Source organism: Haliotis rufescens, unplaced genomic scaffold (assembly GCF_023055435.1).
Source record: "Haliotis rufescens isolate VD_foot unplaced genomic scaffold, xgHalRufe1.0.p SCAF_54, whole genome shotgun sequence".
NCBI lineage: Eukaryota > Metazoa > Mollusca > Gastropoda > Lepetellida > Haliotidae > Haliotis > Haliotis rufescens.
Genome location: NW_025964268.1, coordinates 2,628,910 through 2,644,023, shown reverse-complemented (window position 1 = coordinate 2,644,023; position 15,114 = coordinate 2,628,910). Strand labels below are relative to the sequence as shown.

The 15,114-nt window shown below is 44.0% G+C and overlaps 1 protein-coding gene across 5 annotated transcripts in view; it reads right to left on the bottom strand.

Annotated features, from left to right (window-relative positions):
* The window catches only part of LOC124121918 (carbohydrate sulfotransferase 15-like), a 57,724-nt gene that overhangs the window by 22,160 nt on the left and 20,450 nt on the right, over positions 1-15,114 (bottom strand). For 3 of the 5 annotated variants that reach the window (XM_046485049.2, XM_046485046.2, XM_046485048.2), the window contains exons 2-6: positions 7,275-7,784; positions 6,145-6,460; positions 4,318-4,455; positions 3,261-3,417; positions 918-1,074 (exon numbers count right to left, since the gene is read on the bottom strand). In XM_046485049.2, coding sequence (XP_046341005.1) covers positions 918-1,074; positions 3,261-3,417; positions 4,318-4,455; positions 6,145-6,460; positions 7,275-7,721 — 1,215 coding nt within the window. In that variant the 5' untranslated portion in view covers positions 7,722-7,784. Of the gene's footprint in view, positions 1-917; positions 1,075-3,260; positions 3,418-4,317; positions 4,456-6,144; positions 6,461-7,274; positions 7,785-12,075; positions 12,289-15,114 lie in introns of those variants that run through there. The other 2 variants (XM_046485050.2, XM_046485047.2) reach the window with 2 other exon arrangements.

Sequence of the window (15,114 nt, the reverse complement as noted above, 5' to 3'; positions counted from 1 at the left end):
GGCGCCTACCCCCGCGTGTGCAGCACCAGCTGTTTGAGGTCTGGATACACTACTTGGCGCCTACCCCCGCGGGTGCAGCACCAGCTATTTGAGGTTTGGATACACTACTTGGCGCCTACCCCCGCGGGTGCAGCACCAGCTGTTTGAGGTCTGGATACACTACTTGGCGCCTACCCCCGCAGGTGCAGCAACAGCTGTTTGAGGTTTGGATACACTACTTGGCGCCTACCCCCGCGGGTGCAGTACCAGCTATTTGAGGTTTGGATACACTACTTGGCGCCTACCCCCGCAGGTGCAGCGCCAGCTATTTGAGGTTTGGATACACTACTTGGCGCCTACCCCCGCGGGTGCAGCACCAGCTATTTGAGGTTTGGATACACTACTTGGCGCCTACCCCCGCGGGTGCAGCACCAGCTGTTTGAGGTCTGGATACACTACTTGGCGCCTACCCCCGCAGGTGCAGCAACAGCTGTTTGAGGTTTGGATACACTACTTGGCGCCTACCCCCGCGGGTGCAGTACCAGCTATTTGAGGTTTGGATACACTACTTGGCGCCTACCCCCGCAGGTGCAGCGCCAGCTATTTGAGGTTTGGATACACTACTTGGCGCCTACCCCCGCGGGTGCAGCGCCAGCTATTTGAGGTTTGGATACACTACTTGGCGCCTACCCCCGCGGGTGCAGCACCAGCTGTTTGAGGTTTGGATACACTACTTGGCGCCTACCCCCGCGGGTGCAGCACCAGCTGTTTGAGGTTTGGATACACTACTTGGCGCCTACCCCCGCGGGTGCAGCACCAGCTGTTTGAGGTTTGGATTCACTACTTGGCGCCTACCCCCGCGGGTGCAGCACCAGCTGTTTGAGGTTTGGATTCACTACTTGGCGCCTACCCCCGCGGGTGGGATAACAGGAACTCACCCTGGCTGTGTTGGCGATCGTCCTGTTATTGATACACGACCGTATTGTTGTTTTATTGACGCATCGTTCATGGGAGCTGATGGCCATTAATACTTCTCGATGAAAGTCGTCCGGTGACTTCCGATGTTTTTGGAAATAGAGGTAATCCGAATATAATCTGGAACAAATAAGAACTGATAAACGTATTGTACAATCGGAGCCTACAGCAATGATAGTTAATGGTTGCCAGACAATAAGATGATATCTAAGTATTTGTGATAATTCGCCATTACTGACCACTTGGAAAATAATGGCCCAGTCGTTTAAGGCGCCGCAATTCTTTGTCCAGGATTGCGTCCCACATAAGTACCAGCATCAGCTTATCGCAGGTTCTAATTGAAGATTATTATTATGATCCTTGAATTGTCAGCATGACACACGTGCTCGTGGGCTTTGCACCAAAGTATTAAAAACTGAGATTTAACTTAAATACTGATTAATGGGGCGTTAAACCATCTCACACACCACTAGCAACAAAATAAGACAAGAGTGAAGCGGTTTGAGGCTCAGCTATTTGTTTGGGGAACTACGTCCCTTATCCAGGATCTGCTGAAACCCCAATAGATCTGATTATTACCTTGGTCAGTCCACTGTAACAATATGGTTCACCAAGGTGCTAAACGTCTGAGGCATCGGGACTTAGGCTAACCATCGTGAAATTACAAAAGTCACCGAAAACGTCGAATATAACGGTCTTGGATTTCTTCTATCTCTCAACACTTCAACCCTAACTAAATGCTCTACAATGCGTTCCTTCCTGGAACAGAGATATATTATTCGGCTGTCCCAAACTCTTAGTTTCCGGACACAGCGAGTTATGTAATGTCATACAGTGTTTCTAATATACCCAAAGCAATGCCCGAAGGAAATCACAAAAACCCGGACCATTAAGTTGAAACGTTATCCGATCTCTCGCGCGTACTGCACTGCAACATAAAATGTGAACGATTAACGTGCAAACAACCAACGTTTTCTTCCGATGCGAAGAATTTCGAAACGAGACTCCGCGCAACTCCCCCACCTCTTCTATAAAGGAATGGCGTCTGGTTTTGATTCTGAAGTCATCTCAGTCACACTGAGCGGTTCTGGCACAAATGGTGTAAGGTTTGGTCTTGCATCGTGTCTGGCTCTACTGGTTTGATTATAGACATAAGACATGCCTACTAGATGAGTCTGGGTTGGAAAACTGTCTTAAATGTTTACCCCGATAAATAGCTATGAAAGTGGCTGTCGCGTTGAACAAATCATTTTTCCCTGGAAGAGGAAACTCGATACCAATGTTAACTATTCGAAAGCTGTAATCAAATTAAGATGACTACAGATTGTGATGTGGATGGCGACATGTGCACGCACTAGACATCAGATTGTAAAAGAGTTTCAGATATTATTCTGGCTTCCTATGTTATTTATTTAATCCATCGCTTTGTTGGAATGGATATCCTATGGCTTCGTTAATGCCAAAGTCTGTTCATATATGTATATGCCTCCCTTACCTGTACGTCAACATAAAGTTTACCCGTCTGTCGTATGTATTTAAATATCATGCCTGTACATCTAATGCATGAATATCTTTACCTGTATATTGTTATGGCTGAACACCCTATGCATCAATGTGTAACCCAGTGTATGTATATACTATATATGGAATGGAATACCATGATGGTTGGTTGGCTGTTTTACGCCGCACTCGGCCATATTCCAGCTACATGACGTCGGTCTGTAAATAATCGAGTCTGGACCAGACAATCCAGTGGTTGATATCATGAGCATCGATCTACGCAATTTGGATCGATCACATGCATCAACCAAGTCAGCGAGCCTGACCACCCGATCCCGTTAGTCGCCTTTTACGACAAGCATAGTCGCCTTTTACGGCAAGCATGGGTTGCTGAAGACCTATTCTACCCCGAATCTTCACGGGTCTCTGGAATGAAATATATATAGTACGACCTCTAGTAAGAGCATATCTTCAGCTGTTACGCGTGGATGTTACTGAGTGAAGTTCGCATATAACGATCTGATTATAAAAAAAAAACCATTGGAGTTCGTCATATCCGGAGCTGGCTGTATATAAACAGAACCATGGTCAACTTCGCCATGAACACTGGGTGCACGTGTCTGGAGTCATTGTCCCTCGTCAGTCAGGTCTGACAACAGAACTTGCACCTTACACAAACACAATGCACATTGGATGGTAAATGGGGTTTCGGATATCCTCCTGCCTTCCTGTGCCATTTAGTCAACCATTGCTATGTCGGTATGCATATCACATGGCTGAGTGCCTATCCTGGGGCCATTGCTCACCTCTCAGTCGGGTCCCTCAGTATAATAATGATCTTGGCCTTGGGTATAAGGTAGCGGATGTAGTGGGCGTTCGTGTACTTGGGTTCCGTGAAGCCACAGTTCTCTGGCAGCTGCCACCAGTAGTCATTGAACCACAGCGTGGACACACTGGCATCACCTGAAGACATGGGGAGAGGTTAACTAGCGATCACTGTAACCACTGATTCACCAACCATCCAGTTCGGGGTTCATTGGATTGCTGGTTTAGTAGAAGAGAATTATCTCCGAAATCATGTAAAAGTATATTCTGTGTAAATGACAGCAAAGGTAAACATACTGCAGTCAGAAGTGAAGCCGAACTGCATTAGGCAGCTCGAGTATGAATCAAACGTTCCCGAAAATAGAACTTCAACAGACAGTTCATCAGCGTCTAAAAAGGTTCCGATGGAGTTTATTTACCTGTTATCAGCTGGTGTTCATTTACCTGTAACCAGCTGGTGGTCATTTACCTGTACTCAGCTGGTGTTCATTTACCTGTACTCAGCTGGTGGTCATTTACCTGTACTCAGTTGGTGGTCATTTACCTGTACCCAGCTGGTGGTCATTTACCTGTTACCAGCTGGTGTTCATTTACCTGTACCCAGCTGGTGTTCATTTACCTGTACCCAGCTGGTGGTCATTTACCTGTACCCAGCTGGTGGTCATCTACGTGTTATCAGCTGAGGTTCATTTACCTGTACCAAGCTGGTGTTCATTTACCTGTACTCAGTTGGTGTTCATTTACCTGTACCCAGCTGGTGTTCATTTACCTGTACCATGCTGGTGTTCATTTACCTGTACTCAGTTGGTGGTCATCTACCTGTTATCAGCTGAGGTTCATTTACCTGTAATCATCTGGTGGCCATATTCGTATTATCAGGTGTTCATTTACCTGCAGTCAGTTGGTGGTCATTTACCTGTACTCAGTTGGTGGTCATCTACGTGTTATCAGCTGAGGTTCATTCACCTGTAATCAACTGATGGCCATATTCGTATTATCAGGTGTTCATTTACCTGTAACCAGCAGGTGTTCATTTACCTGTAATCAGCTGGTGGTACCCCTCCTGTTCCTCTGATGTGTTGGGGTCATTGACGTGCTCCATGAACAACGCCGCCTTGTCGTACAGGTCGATGTAGTCATTGATTGGAACTTTTGACGTGAAATTGAGTCGCCACCCTGAGGACATATGTAACACGACGACAATTAACACTTTGTTGGCATTTCACAAACACAAAGCTACCACATATCAACAATATCTGCACCAGATGTATACTTGTGTTTTCATAGAGTAAAGTCTACAAACAATAGAAGACTGCGGTTTGAATCATGTCGCACCATCTTGTTAACTAGGGGTATAGGGACTATTGAAACTTGAAAGCATCGCAACTGTCTATAGCCGGGGGCACTGCACCGATGTAAATAATATCGTAATAATGATCACCATTTATCTCTGCATTCGCTTTGTGAAAATCCGACAAGACACGTGGGTATCCATTCAGAAACGCTTAAACATGTATTTCAGTCCATATACCTCCTAACCTCATAACTTTCAAAACAAATCGGACTAATCTTGGACTTTGCGGATGTGATGTGCTTTGTTGTGATGTCAAATTAGCCCAGGAAATCTGGAATTATTAAGGATTGCAGTAGTATGATATATACAGTGTTAGGACAGTAATGGTCCTCATCCTTGCCTTATGAGTCATATCACGACACTGAGGTCGCGATGACCTGCAACTAATCTGTCTCACATTCCCTGAATCATATTCTTTCCCTTCCGCCAAGCCCTCACTGTAAAGCGATAGCCCTAAATGAAGCAAGTCTGGATTTTCCCCAGGTTGAGGTTCTGAATCTACCATCTTACTGGGGCTCCTTTCCAATTACACGTAGTTGCTTTTTCTATCAAAACTATATATTTTCGGAGACTACACGAGTTAGTCAACCATACCATACGATACAACTCGACACTTGCTTGTTATGGAAACGTTTCCAGCTCAAAGGGAACAATAGTTGCCTTACTAAAGCGTATGGAGTAGATTTGAGGTAATTCTACCTGTCATCCTTATCTATACTTGAATCAGTCGTATTAAAACAGATCTGAGAGACAACTCATTGAGGGTAACGTCAGACCGACCTTTCGCAAACTTTGACTGATCAATGGAATGAATAACAAGAAGATGACATTAGCCAATCAGAAGGCAGCGTTTTCGTGCTTAACGGCACTAGTTTCAAACTGGCGACCAAGCTTCGAACATGTCTTGATAATACTTGATTAAAAATTTGAAAACTGAACAAAAAAACATTCTTGAATGGCTAATGTTATAAAGCCCGTAACTGTCGTTCGGAATAGCCCGTGTTAAATTTCTCGAGGTTGCATGATTCCAACTGTCACTTTCATGATCTGGTAAGCGACGCTCTGATTGGTCGGATGAAAGGTTGTTCTGACGTGACCCGTAATGGGGTGTCCTCAGATCTTTGATCAGAGGTAGCGAGAACTAGGCTTTGATTGACCTTGAATCGTTTTGTATCGATACATGACGTCACGAAACGACACGATACTCCAGTGGTGTTACAGAGTATCACGATGCACGTTCAGTGAATAGTTACACACGCCTGCAACACCGGGGCCTTTTTTCCCGGAATACCCACAAGGTGACAAACACGAAGTATTGGGCATAAATTCTAACCCTGTATCCCGGAACACAAGGGGGCACAATTCAAGCATAGGATACTAACCTCTTCTAACCCGACCCCCAAGGGGAAACTATTCTCAGACCCCAAGGGGAGACTACTCAAAATATGTATATTGGACCCCATACCGCTCTCGGAATAATATTCAAATAATGATCAAATGATGACGCCTACCAAATCTATTTTTGGCCCACCAGTGAGACTCCTTCATAGGAGGAGAAACGACGTCCGGGTGTGACATCAGCTTAAAGTACAGGTCCGTGCTCCCACACTTCGGTTGCCCGGCAATAAAAAAGTACGGCAGACAACGCAGTCTCCGAGGCTGGGCATCTTGTTCCATTTTCTTTCGCCATTCCTCAGTTAAATCTTTGAATAAGTTCCGGCAATACTTTGAAAAATGTTTGAAATGGTTAGTGTTATACACATCTGGTCTAACCATCGGTTCATACCAACATGGATTCTTAAAATTTGGAAGAAAGTTGAAGGGTGCCTGAAAAAAAACAAGTTAACGGGCATTAGCAATAAATAAAAAAAAAGTTTCGCAAAGCTTGCATCCAAATTAACATGCAATCATATTCACTGTAACACATGTCAAACCTGTGAGTATAGTTTTACGCCGCTTTTAGCCCTATCACGGCTTCACACATTGTGCCGACATGGAGAATCGGACATGACGAGCAAAAGTTTAAACCACTACGCTGCCACCGCCATGTCAAAACAATGCGAGTGAGTAAATGAATGTTTTGATGGTGTAAGCAATATCCCAACAATACCACAGTATCGCTAAGTAGTCGAATCTGCGACGGCAGATGACACAATCAAGACACTGGAGACCTACTCTAAGCCTGTAGGGGCACACAGTTTGAGTTACTGTGTAATATCAGATGTCTTGAAACAATGTGACCTGTTATAGCTGTTTTACGCTGCAGTGTCGAGTGTCGACATGTCTTTAATAAAGTAATACATAACTCGTGGCTGGCATATTGCCTATAAGGTGTACATGTTTAATATCACTCACCACAGCTGAAATTAAACATCACTTTTACACACCAACCATTGCTTTTCTTATTAAACACATAAAAGATTACATTAGTGCAAGCCTAAGAATAAGGCCCCGGTAACCTACGCTGGGGGTAAGAGGAGGTCAGGCTCGGTGATTTGGTTGATCGCATCCCAATGGCGTGGATCGATGTTTATGATGTCACACACCGGATTGACAAGTCAAGACTCCATTAACTGTGGCTGGACTATTGTTGGGTGCGGCGTTAGAAACAAACAAATAAAATACTTCAAGTCGCACTTACCATGCTAAGAATTTCCGACGTTTTATTCACATCTACACAATTCAAGCGGGCCCGGCCCTCCAGACTAATCCCAGGGACCGTGGGTCCAACAGGCTTAATGTCGCTACCGTTCTTCTTCCACCGGAGCTCTAGAACCCCTTTCGGGGAGTACCCCATTATTGAGTCTAATCGTATATGATCTCCATTTTTATTAACAAACCCCACAATCTGCATGGAACTTTCGTCTGTTCCATTTCCACTGTGAGCAGACTGCACGCCGCCGAGCTGAAAATGTCTTACAAAATGGCCGTTGTTGATCTTGTATGACGTCACGTATGCCAGGATGACGATGGAGATGATGCTGGCAGCGAGACAGACTGCGTAGATGCATCGCGCGTCTCTCTTGGGGGCTGTTGGGGGTAGTTTGTGGTATGGTCGTTCCGTAATAGTTTGCCACCCTAGAACCATGGTCAGCTGACGATAACAACCACCGGCACTGCGCACACAACATCCGAAAAATCGTCTAGCACCCTGCAACAAAAAAACAACATTTATTCAATTGTTTGATAGGCATTGTTAGAAGTAACAAAACCATTTTGTGGATAACAACTTGTATACGTCCCCATTACATCATAATAAAGAACTTGTTATCCATGAGCATTCGTTTGTCTACTGAACATGTATTCATATAGTGTTCCAAGCAATCGTCTAGCACCCTTTAACAACAAAACAACATTTTCTTCACATAATGCTATATACAAACTGATCAACATGTCAGAAAACGTTTATATTATTTCTACTTTATTTTAACCTGAATTTTTTAACCCTTACGAATTTATTCGAATTCTTATATTTGGTATGCAGGGAATTGTGTCTTTCGAGAGAGCACGTGTCCTTTGTGCTTAAAGGAACCAAGACAAATAACTTTTTATCCTGTTTTTTTTTTTCTACGGCCAAAAAACACACCATAAAGAAACACTTGTGAAAACATGAAATGTATGCACGTGTGAAATAAGATAGGTTAACAGAACTTAGGTAGAACAGCAACAACCGAATCTACTGCATTTATAGTGTCTTTACCGGTAGCGTTGATATTTTAACACTTTGGTTGCACAAAAGATAGACAAAGCAAATGAAACTTATCCAAAGAAAACATACTTTGGTGGAAAACAACAACAGAAAAACAACATATCTACGCAACTTGATGTAAAAACTGACCCAACTTGGAAAGAGCGTGCGCGTGATTATTGCTAAACGCCACATCAGCAATCTTGAAGCTATTCGCGGCGAACTTCGAAAAGAAGTGTTTGGGATATATGCATCTCTGTGGCTAGGTTGGAAGGGGGGTGAGAGAAACGAGATATTCTCTTGTCACCGTTTGCATCTACAAAGCAACTTGGTTTTAAGGCGAAAATGCATTGCATATCCTATGTTCGAGACAAGCGTAGTGCGTTATATAAACATTCTGACTGGACCGCCAAGATATATCGTCTTGTTACGTCGAATTAACCAGTTTTCGATGCCTGTAACAATGCTATGTTAATATTAGTCCGGACATTTTGAAACTGCACGACCGTTAGTAAGGTCAAGCATTCGTGGGAACATTGGTTAATCTACAAAACAGTTATTCATGGGATGCTAGTTTGTTGTGTCTGAAACATTATTCAGGGCTCCATTTGGGCTTTATTTTTCTATTTTGTAGACATGTATTTGTAAATAATATTTCTGGGACTAAGTGTTAGTCTAGGACAATAGTTAGTTTGTATCACCTATATTTCGGAGTGAGTGAGTGAGTATGGTTTAACGCCGCTTTTAGCAATATTCCAGCAATATCACGACGGGGGACACCAGAAATGGGCTACACACATTGTACCCATATCGAGAATCGAACCCGGGTCTTCGGCGAACGCTTTAACCACTAGGATACCCGACTGCCCCCATATATTTCGGAAAGTCATTCATCCAGACAGTATTTACTTTTGATGACTAATATCAAGGACGTGGGATAATCTGGATACTCTGGATAATCGCTGTTTCAGTCATCCATTCGTTCATCCGTTAAACTTGACAATCAGATCGTCCATGAGGCCGACTTTAAATGAAGTAAGTGGGAGAGGGGGGTATATTTTTGTTTGGCTACAACCGTCAACAGGCATAGTAACCAATGAACTGCCTGCCAGGAAATATGGTTCTGCTTAATGGTAATGGCCCACTTCCCGGATATTGGTCAAAAGGCTACATCAAATATGACATTAACTGATGTGAACAAGCCCCTGTTTACATGCGGCCTGACAGTAATTAGATTAGTGCTGGTGAATTTCCATGTTGCCATAATTCTCACCATGGAAATACTGTGCTAGTGGATGATATGGGTACTGTGCTAGGGGATGACGTGGGTACTGTGCTAGCGGGTGACGTGGATACTGTGCTAGGGGTGACGTGGATACTGTGCTAGGGGTGACGTGGGTACTGTGCTAGCGGGTGACGTGGGTACTGTGCTAGCGGGTGACGTGGATACTGTGCTAGCGGGTGACGTGGATACTGTGCTAGGGGTGACGTGGGTACTGTGCTAGCGGGTGACGTGGGTACTGTGCTAGCGGGTGATATGGGTACTGTGCTAGCGGGTGATATGGGTACTGTGCTAGCGGGTGATATGGGTACTGTGCTAGCGGATGATGTGGGTACTGTGCTAGTGGATGACGTGGGTACTGTCCTAGTGGATGACGTGGGTACTGTGCTAGTGGATGACGTGGGTACTGTGTTAGTGGATGACGTGGATACTGTGCTAGGGGTGACGTGGGTACTGTGCTAGCGGGTGACGTGGGTACTGTGCTAGCGGGAGACGTGGGTACTGTGCTAGCGGGTGATATGGGTACTGTGCTAGCGGGTGATATGGGTACTGTGCTAGCGGGTGATATGGGTACTGTGCTAGCGGATGATGTGGGTACTGTGCTAGTTGATGACGTGGGTACTGTGCTAGTTGATGACGTGGGTACTGTGCTAGTTGATGACGTGGGTACTGTGCTAGTGGATGACGTGGGTACTGTGCTAGGGGTTGATGTGGGTACTGTGCTAGGGGATGACGTGGGTACTGTGCTAGTGGATGACGTGGGTACTGTGCTAGTGGATGACGTGGGTACTGTGCTAGGGGGTGATGTGGGTACTGTGCTAGTTGATGACGTGGGTACTGTGCTAGGGGGTGATGTGGGTACTATGCTAGTGGATGACTTGGGTACTGTGCTAGTGGATGACGTGGATACTGTGCTAGTGGATGACGTGGGTACTGTGCTAGTGGATGACTTGGGTACTGTGCTAGTGGATGACGTGGGTACTGTGCTAGCGGGTGATGTGGGTACTGTGCTAGCGGGTGATGTGGGTACTGTGCTAGGGGGTGATGTGGGTACTGTGCTAGTGGATGACGTGGGTACTGTGCTAGGGGGTGATGTGGGTACTGTGCTAGTGGATGACGTGGGTACTGTGCTAGTGGATGACGTGGGTACTGTGCTAGGGGGTGATGTGGGTACTGTGCTAGGAGGTGATGTGGGTACTGTGCTAGTGGATGACGTGGGTACTGTGCTAGTGGATGACGTGGGTACTGTGCTAGGGGGTGATGTGGGTACTGTGCTAGGGGATTGACGTGGGTACTGTGCTGGCCGGTTATGTGGGTACTGTGCCAGCGGGTGACGTGGGTACTGTGCTAGGGGATGATGTGATCAATATCAATATTAATATAAATATTAATATTAATATTATATGTGTAATCAATATTAATATTAATATTGTATGTGTAATTAATATTAATATACAATCATAACCTGTCATCATACTTCAATAATATCGGTTAATTAATCCTCACAGTAACTTCAGGTTTACAAACCACATATGTTCCAAAATTTAGGTTAAAGTTAAAACTGGGTTTGTAATAAAAATAAATTCTACGACAAAAGCTCCTTTTATGTTGTGAAATGCCCAAAGCCTCTGGTTATGTGCTTAACCCAAATCTCTTGCCCCTTGTTTATCGTACTGGAACTATAATCAATTGGTGATATCACTCCAACACCCGATCTTGAAGCTACCGCATTTCTACGTCTTGGAACATAATTCCAGCCTTGTTCGTGAAGCGAAACATTGCCACTTACTTGTGGCGGAACCGCCGTTACAAATCTTTGAATATGAACGCTGTCAGATGTTAGCATACTGAACAAAGACAATATATTCACTGTAAGATAAACCATTTCACAAATTCATGTGAGGAAGTATTTTACGTATGTGAACCATACTGTAATATCGGCAACATGGCCTGAAATACTGAAAAGAAATGTTTGAGAAACATTTTAAGTTTTGGGATGATAGAAACTTCCATCATTTCCATCAGTTTTGCAAGGATCTTTAAATTGGAAGCTCTGCATCCATGAGAGATAATAGAGAGTGTCAACAAATACTGTAATCAAATAATCTCTTTCTGCTACTGACATTAATACGCCCTTCACATGGACGTACAGCAGGAGAACTAGGTGAAGAAGTTATGATGATAGTGTACATTGTTTGCATGGTAAAAATTTAAAAAATGGTAACAATAACAACAATAATGCTGATGCTGTTGCCGATGATGATGCTGATGCTGCTGCTGCTGCTGCTGATGATGATGATGATAATAATAATAATAATAATAATAATAATAATAATAATAATAATATAACCGCATTTCCATCAAATGCAAGACGCCAAACTTAAATGTAGGTCACATGTACATACCACAACACAAAATACATCACAATACATGCCCAGGCTGATGCTCTTCATCGTCTAAACCTGAACTCACCCTTTCAACATCACCATCATAAGTCATATTCAAAAGCACGTCATGACGGAGATTGCAAAATCCACCTACCACCGCGGTCGCTTTCCGCACTCAGCCAGCATAAGTCCAACGTTAGCAAACACCAAAGTATGACTGAGGAATATTTGAGAATCTCAAAACCTATCTCCAATTTCTCCCTCTCTTGAACTCGTGCACTTCATTGGATGCCGCTAATCGCTTTCCAAGACATATCGCTACCGTTCTACCCCCTGGGATGGCACGATGACACACGGTAGCGAGGATATAATCAGGCAAGGGAGAACAGGTCGTCGCAGAATGGTGAGCAGCGGGAAATGTTGTATTTCATTGTCATGATTGTTGTTGGAGATGACTTCAAGCAAATTCATGATTTTTCCTGTACGCTGTTATGGGTATGGCTTTTTATCCGGGGCCTCTGCGGTATCATTGCCTAACCCGAACATATAGCGCAACCCGTTAAAGCGGGCGGTCCCGTACCCAGTGAATTCGATCAGATTCCAAATTTTCCGGATTAACTAGTACGTCAAAACAGCCTTAAATCAAATGTTTACTTCTTTGAACAGTATAGTTTTTTGGGAAGGAAGATTTTTCTGATTAACGGGGTTCGTACTACTGGGCGGGTTTGATAGAAGCGAATGGAGAGGTCGAGCGTCACAAAGGGTTTGACACATGAAACATCACATAGGTACAATGAACATATCAGGTTGGATAGCTTTCATTTGTTGCTTGACAGTAACACAAAGCTATGCCAATAACCCCATAATCACCTCTTCAAAACAGACGCTATGGTTTCCAATAACGTGTCCGGATTGACGGGTGTACGGACACTTTTACCTCACTGCTCTCAACTTCTCTATTTTGGGGAAACGAATGGCCCAGTCGTCTAAGACGCCGTAATCCGATGTACAGAGTTGTCTCCATTAGGCGTGCAAGAAACCTATGATCGAGGGTTCGAATCCCAGATTGGCCAAGTCACATGAGGGAGAGAGGGAGTATGGCTTAACACTGTTTAAAGAATGGGCTTCGCACATTGTACTTAAATGGGGATTCGAACCTGGGCCTTCGGTGTGTCGCACATCGATTGAGCAAACACACTATCCACTGGTTCACCCTACCGTCCCTATGCGATTTTACAGAGACTTGCACAAGTCTCTAAGCAATAGTTATTAGTTTAAATCAGAATTCCAAGATTATATAAATAATAAGAACAAGTTGGCTATTTTAAAGATAGAATTACTATACATCCATGGACTTACCATTCAGTACAGCCGTGGTGCAGACCTAGAGATTACACTGCAGCCCGCGATATGACGTAATATCACAGTATGGTTCTTATTCGACATAAGTGGCTATGGAAAACATAATTGATGAACAAACGTTAAACACGTAAATTGTTTGTTTCTCCATTAACTGAGTTTGAAACAGTCACACATTCATACCCGACGTAAGAAAGAAAACACGTTCACTCATTTTAAACAAGAAAACAATATCCAAGTAGTTCAAGGGCGGTAAGTTCATGAAACTCGCAGAAAACTATTAAAAAACTGTTCCAGTGTATTAATTTAACAAGGCGGGGCCGCTGGTAAATGAGGTTTTGCGCTCCACAAATTGTGTTTGTAACCAAACCTTTTCGCAAATGAGGCGAAATTTGATATATTAACGGTTCTCTCTGTCGAAAGAAAACATTCACGGCATGTTATCAAGGCTTCGCCAGTATGTACAGAGAAGACGTCGGGACCTGACGTTCGGATTGCTCTCCGATAAGTGCCGAATGTTTGTGCAGCATTTGTACGGCGGCAGCCGATGAAGTTGTAGGCGGGTGGCATACGGTTTGCAAACTCACATAAATCTGTCTAGTTGATAAGGCCGTGAAGACGCTCAACGCCAGCAGATAAACATTATCATGAAAGATGATTAAATTTCTTGGCAGTGGAACTTTTATGAAGAAACAGATGATTATATATGATATAACGCGCACAGAGAAAGAGCTTTTAATCTCAACACACAGGCCTCTGTTAAAGAGATCTCGTAATTATCTGTTTAGGTTAAGAAAATAGCAAAGATCTCAATCAATACAGTTGCTGGAGTGCTGCCTCGTGCGGCGTTAAACAACCATTAAAACTTAAATGCACAGAGGGTTGGATAGCCGAGAGGTTCTCGCGTTACATGAAAGGCCTGGGTTTGGATCTGCTCTAGGAAAACAGTTTGAGATTTCCCGGGTCTGGAATATTGATAACAGTGACAAACACCTCCTCCATGATAGATATTGGTCTGTCTTTGCCATACATGTGATCGAAGTAAAAATCAACGATGAGTTTCCTTCACACGTGATGTGAGATGAAATGGAATTTAACGTCACGTCCAAGATTATTGCTCTTATACAGCGACATACATGCACATCTGTGCGTTTGTGGCTGCTTGTTCCGGTTCGAACTAATGCCGATATTAAAGTGCTAGCACACTGAGATACCATGCCGTAGTTTAACACGAATACCACATTCAGACACAGTATACTGACTCCGAGCCGACCAGTCATTGTTTTAGCCCGGAATTCCGAGCGCCAGGCAAGGTAACAAGAAGTACCATCTTTTAATCTTTTAACGTCTTTTGATATGATGTGGCGGGGGATCGAACCCCCATGAAACTGACACGCTGTTATAAAACTAAAATATTGATACTGAAATGGAACTGCATGGCGCTCTCTTAGGGGAATAATACAAGGCCTGGTCGGTGCAAAGGCAGTATAATGCGTCTGAGTGGGGTATCAACGTTAAACCGAGGGAACATACATGTATCATACATGTGTGGGCTAGCACTATAAAACCGGCATCAGTTCGGACTAGTATACACGCGGTCAAACACACGTGTTTACGTCGGTATGTGAGTGGAAAAAATCTTCGACGCGACATTAAACCCCTTTTCATCTCACCACTAACCCAACTTGGACAAATCGAATCCCTCACATACTAATCACATGTGGGGGTTCCCGGTCCCCGGTTACTTGTGGGGGGTCCTGGTCCC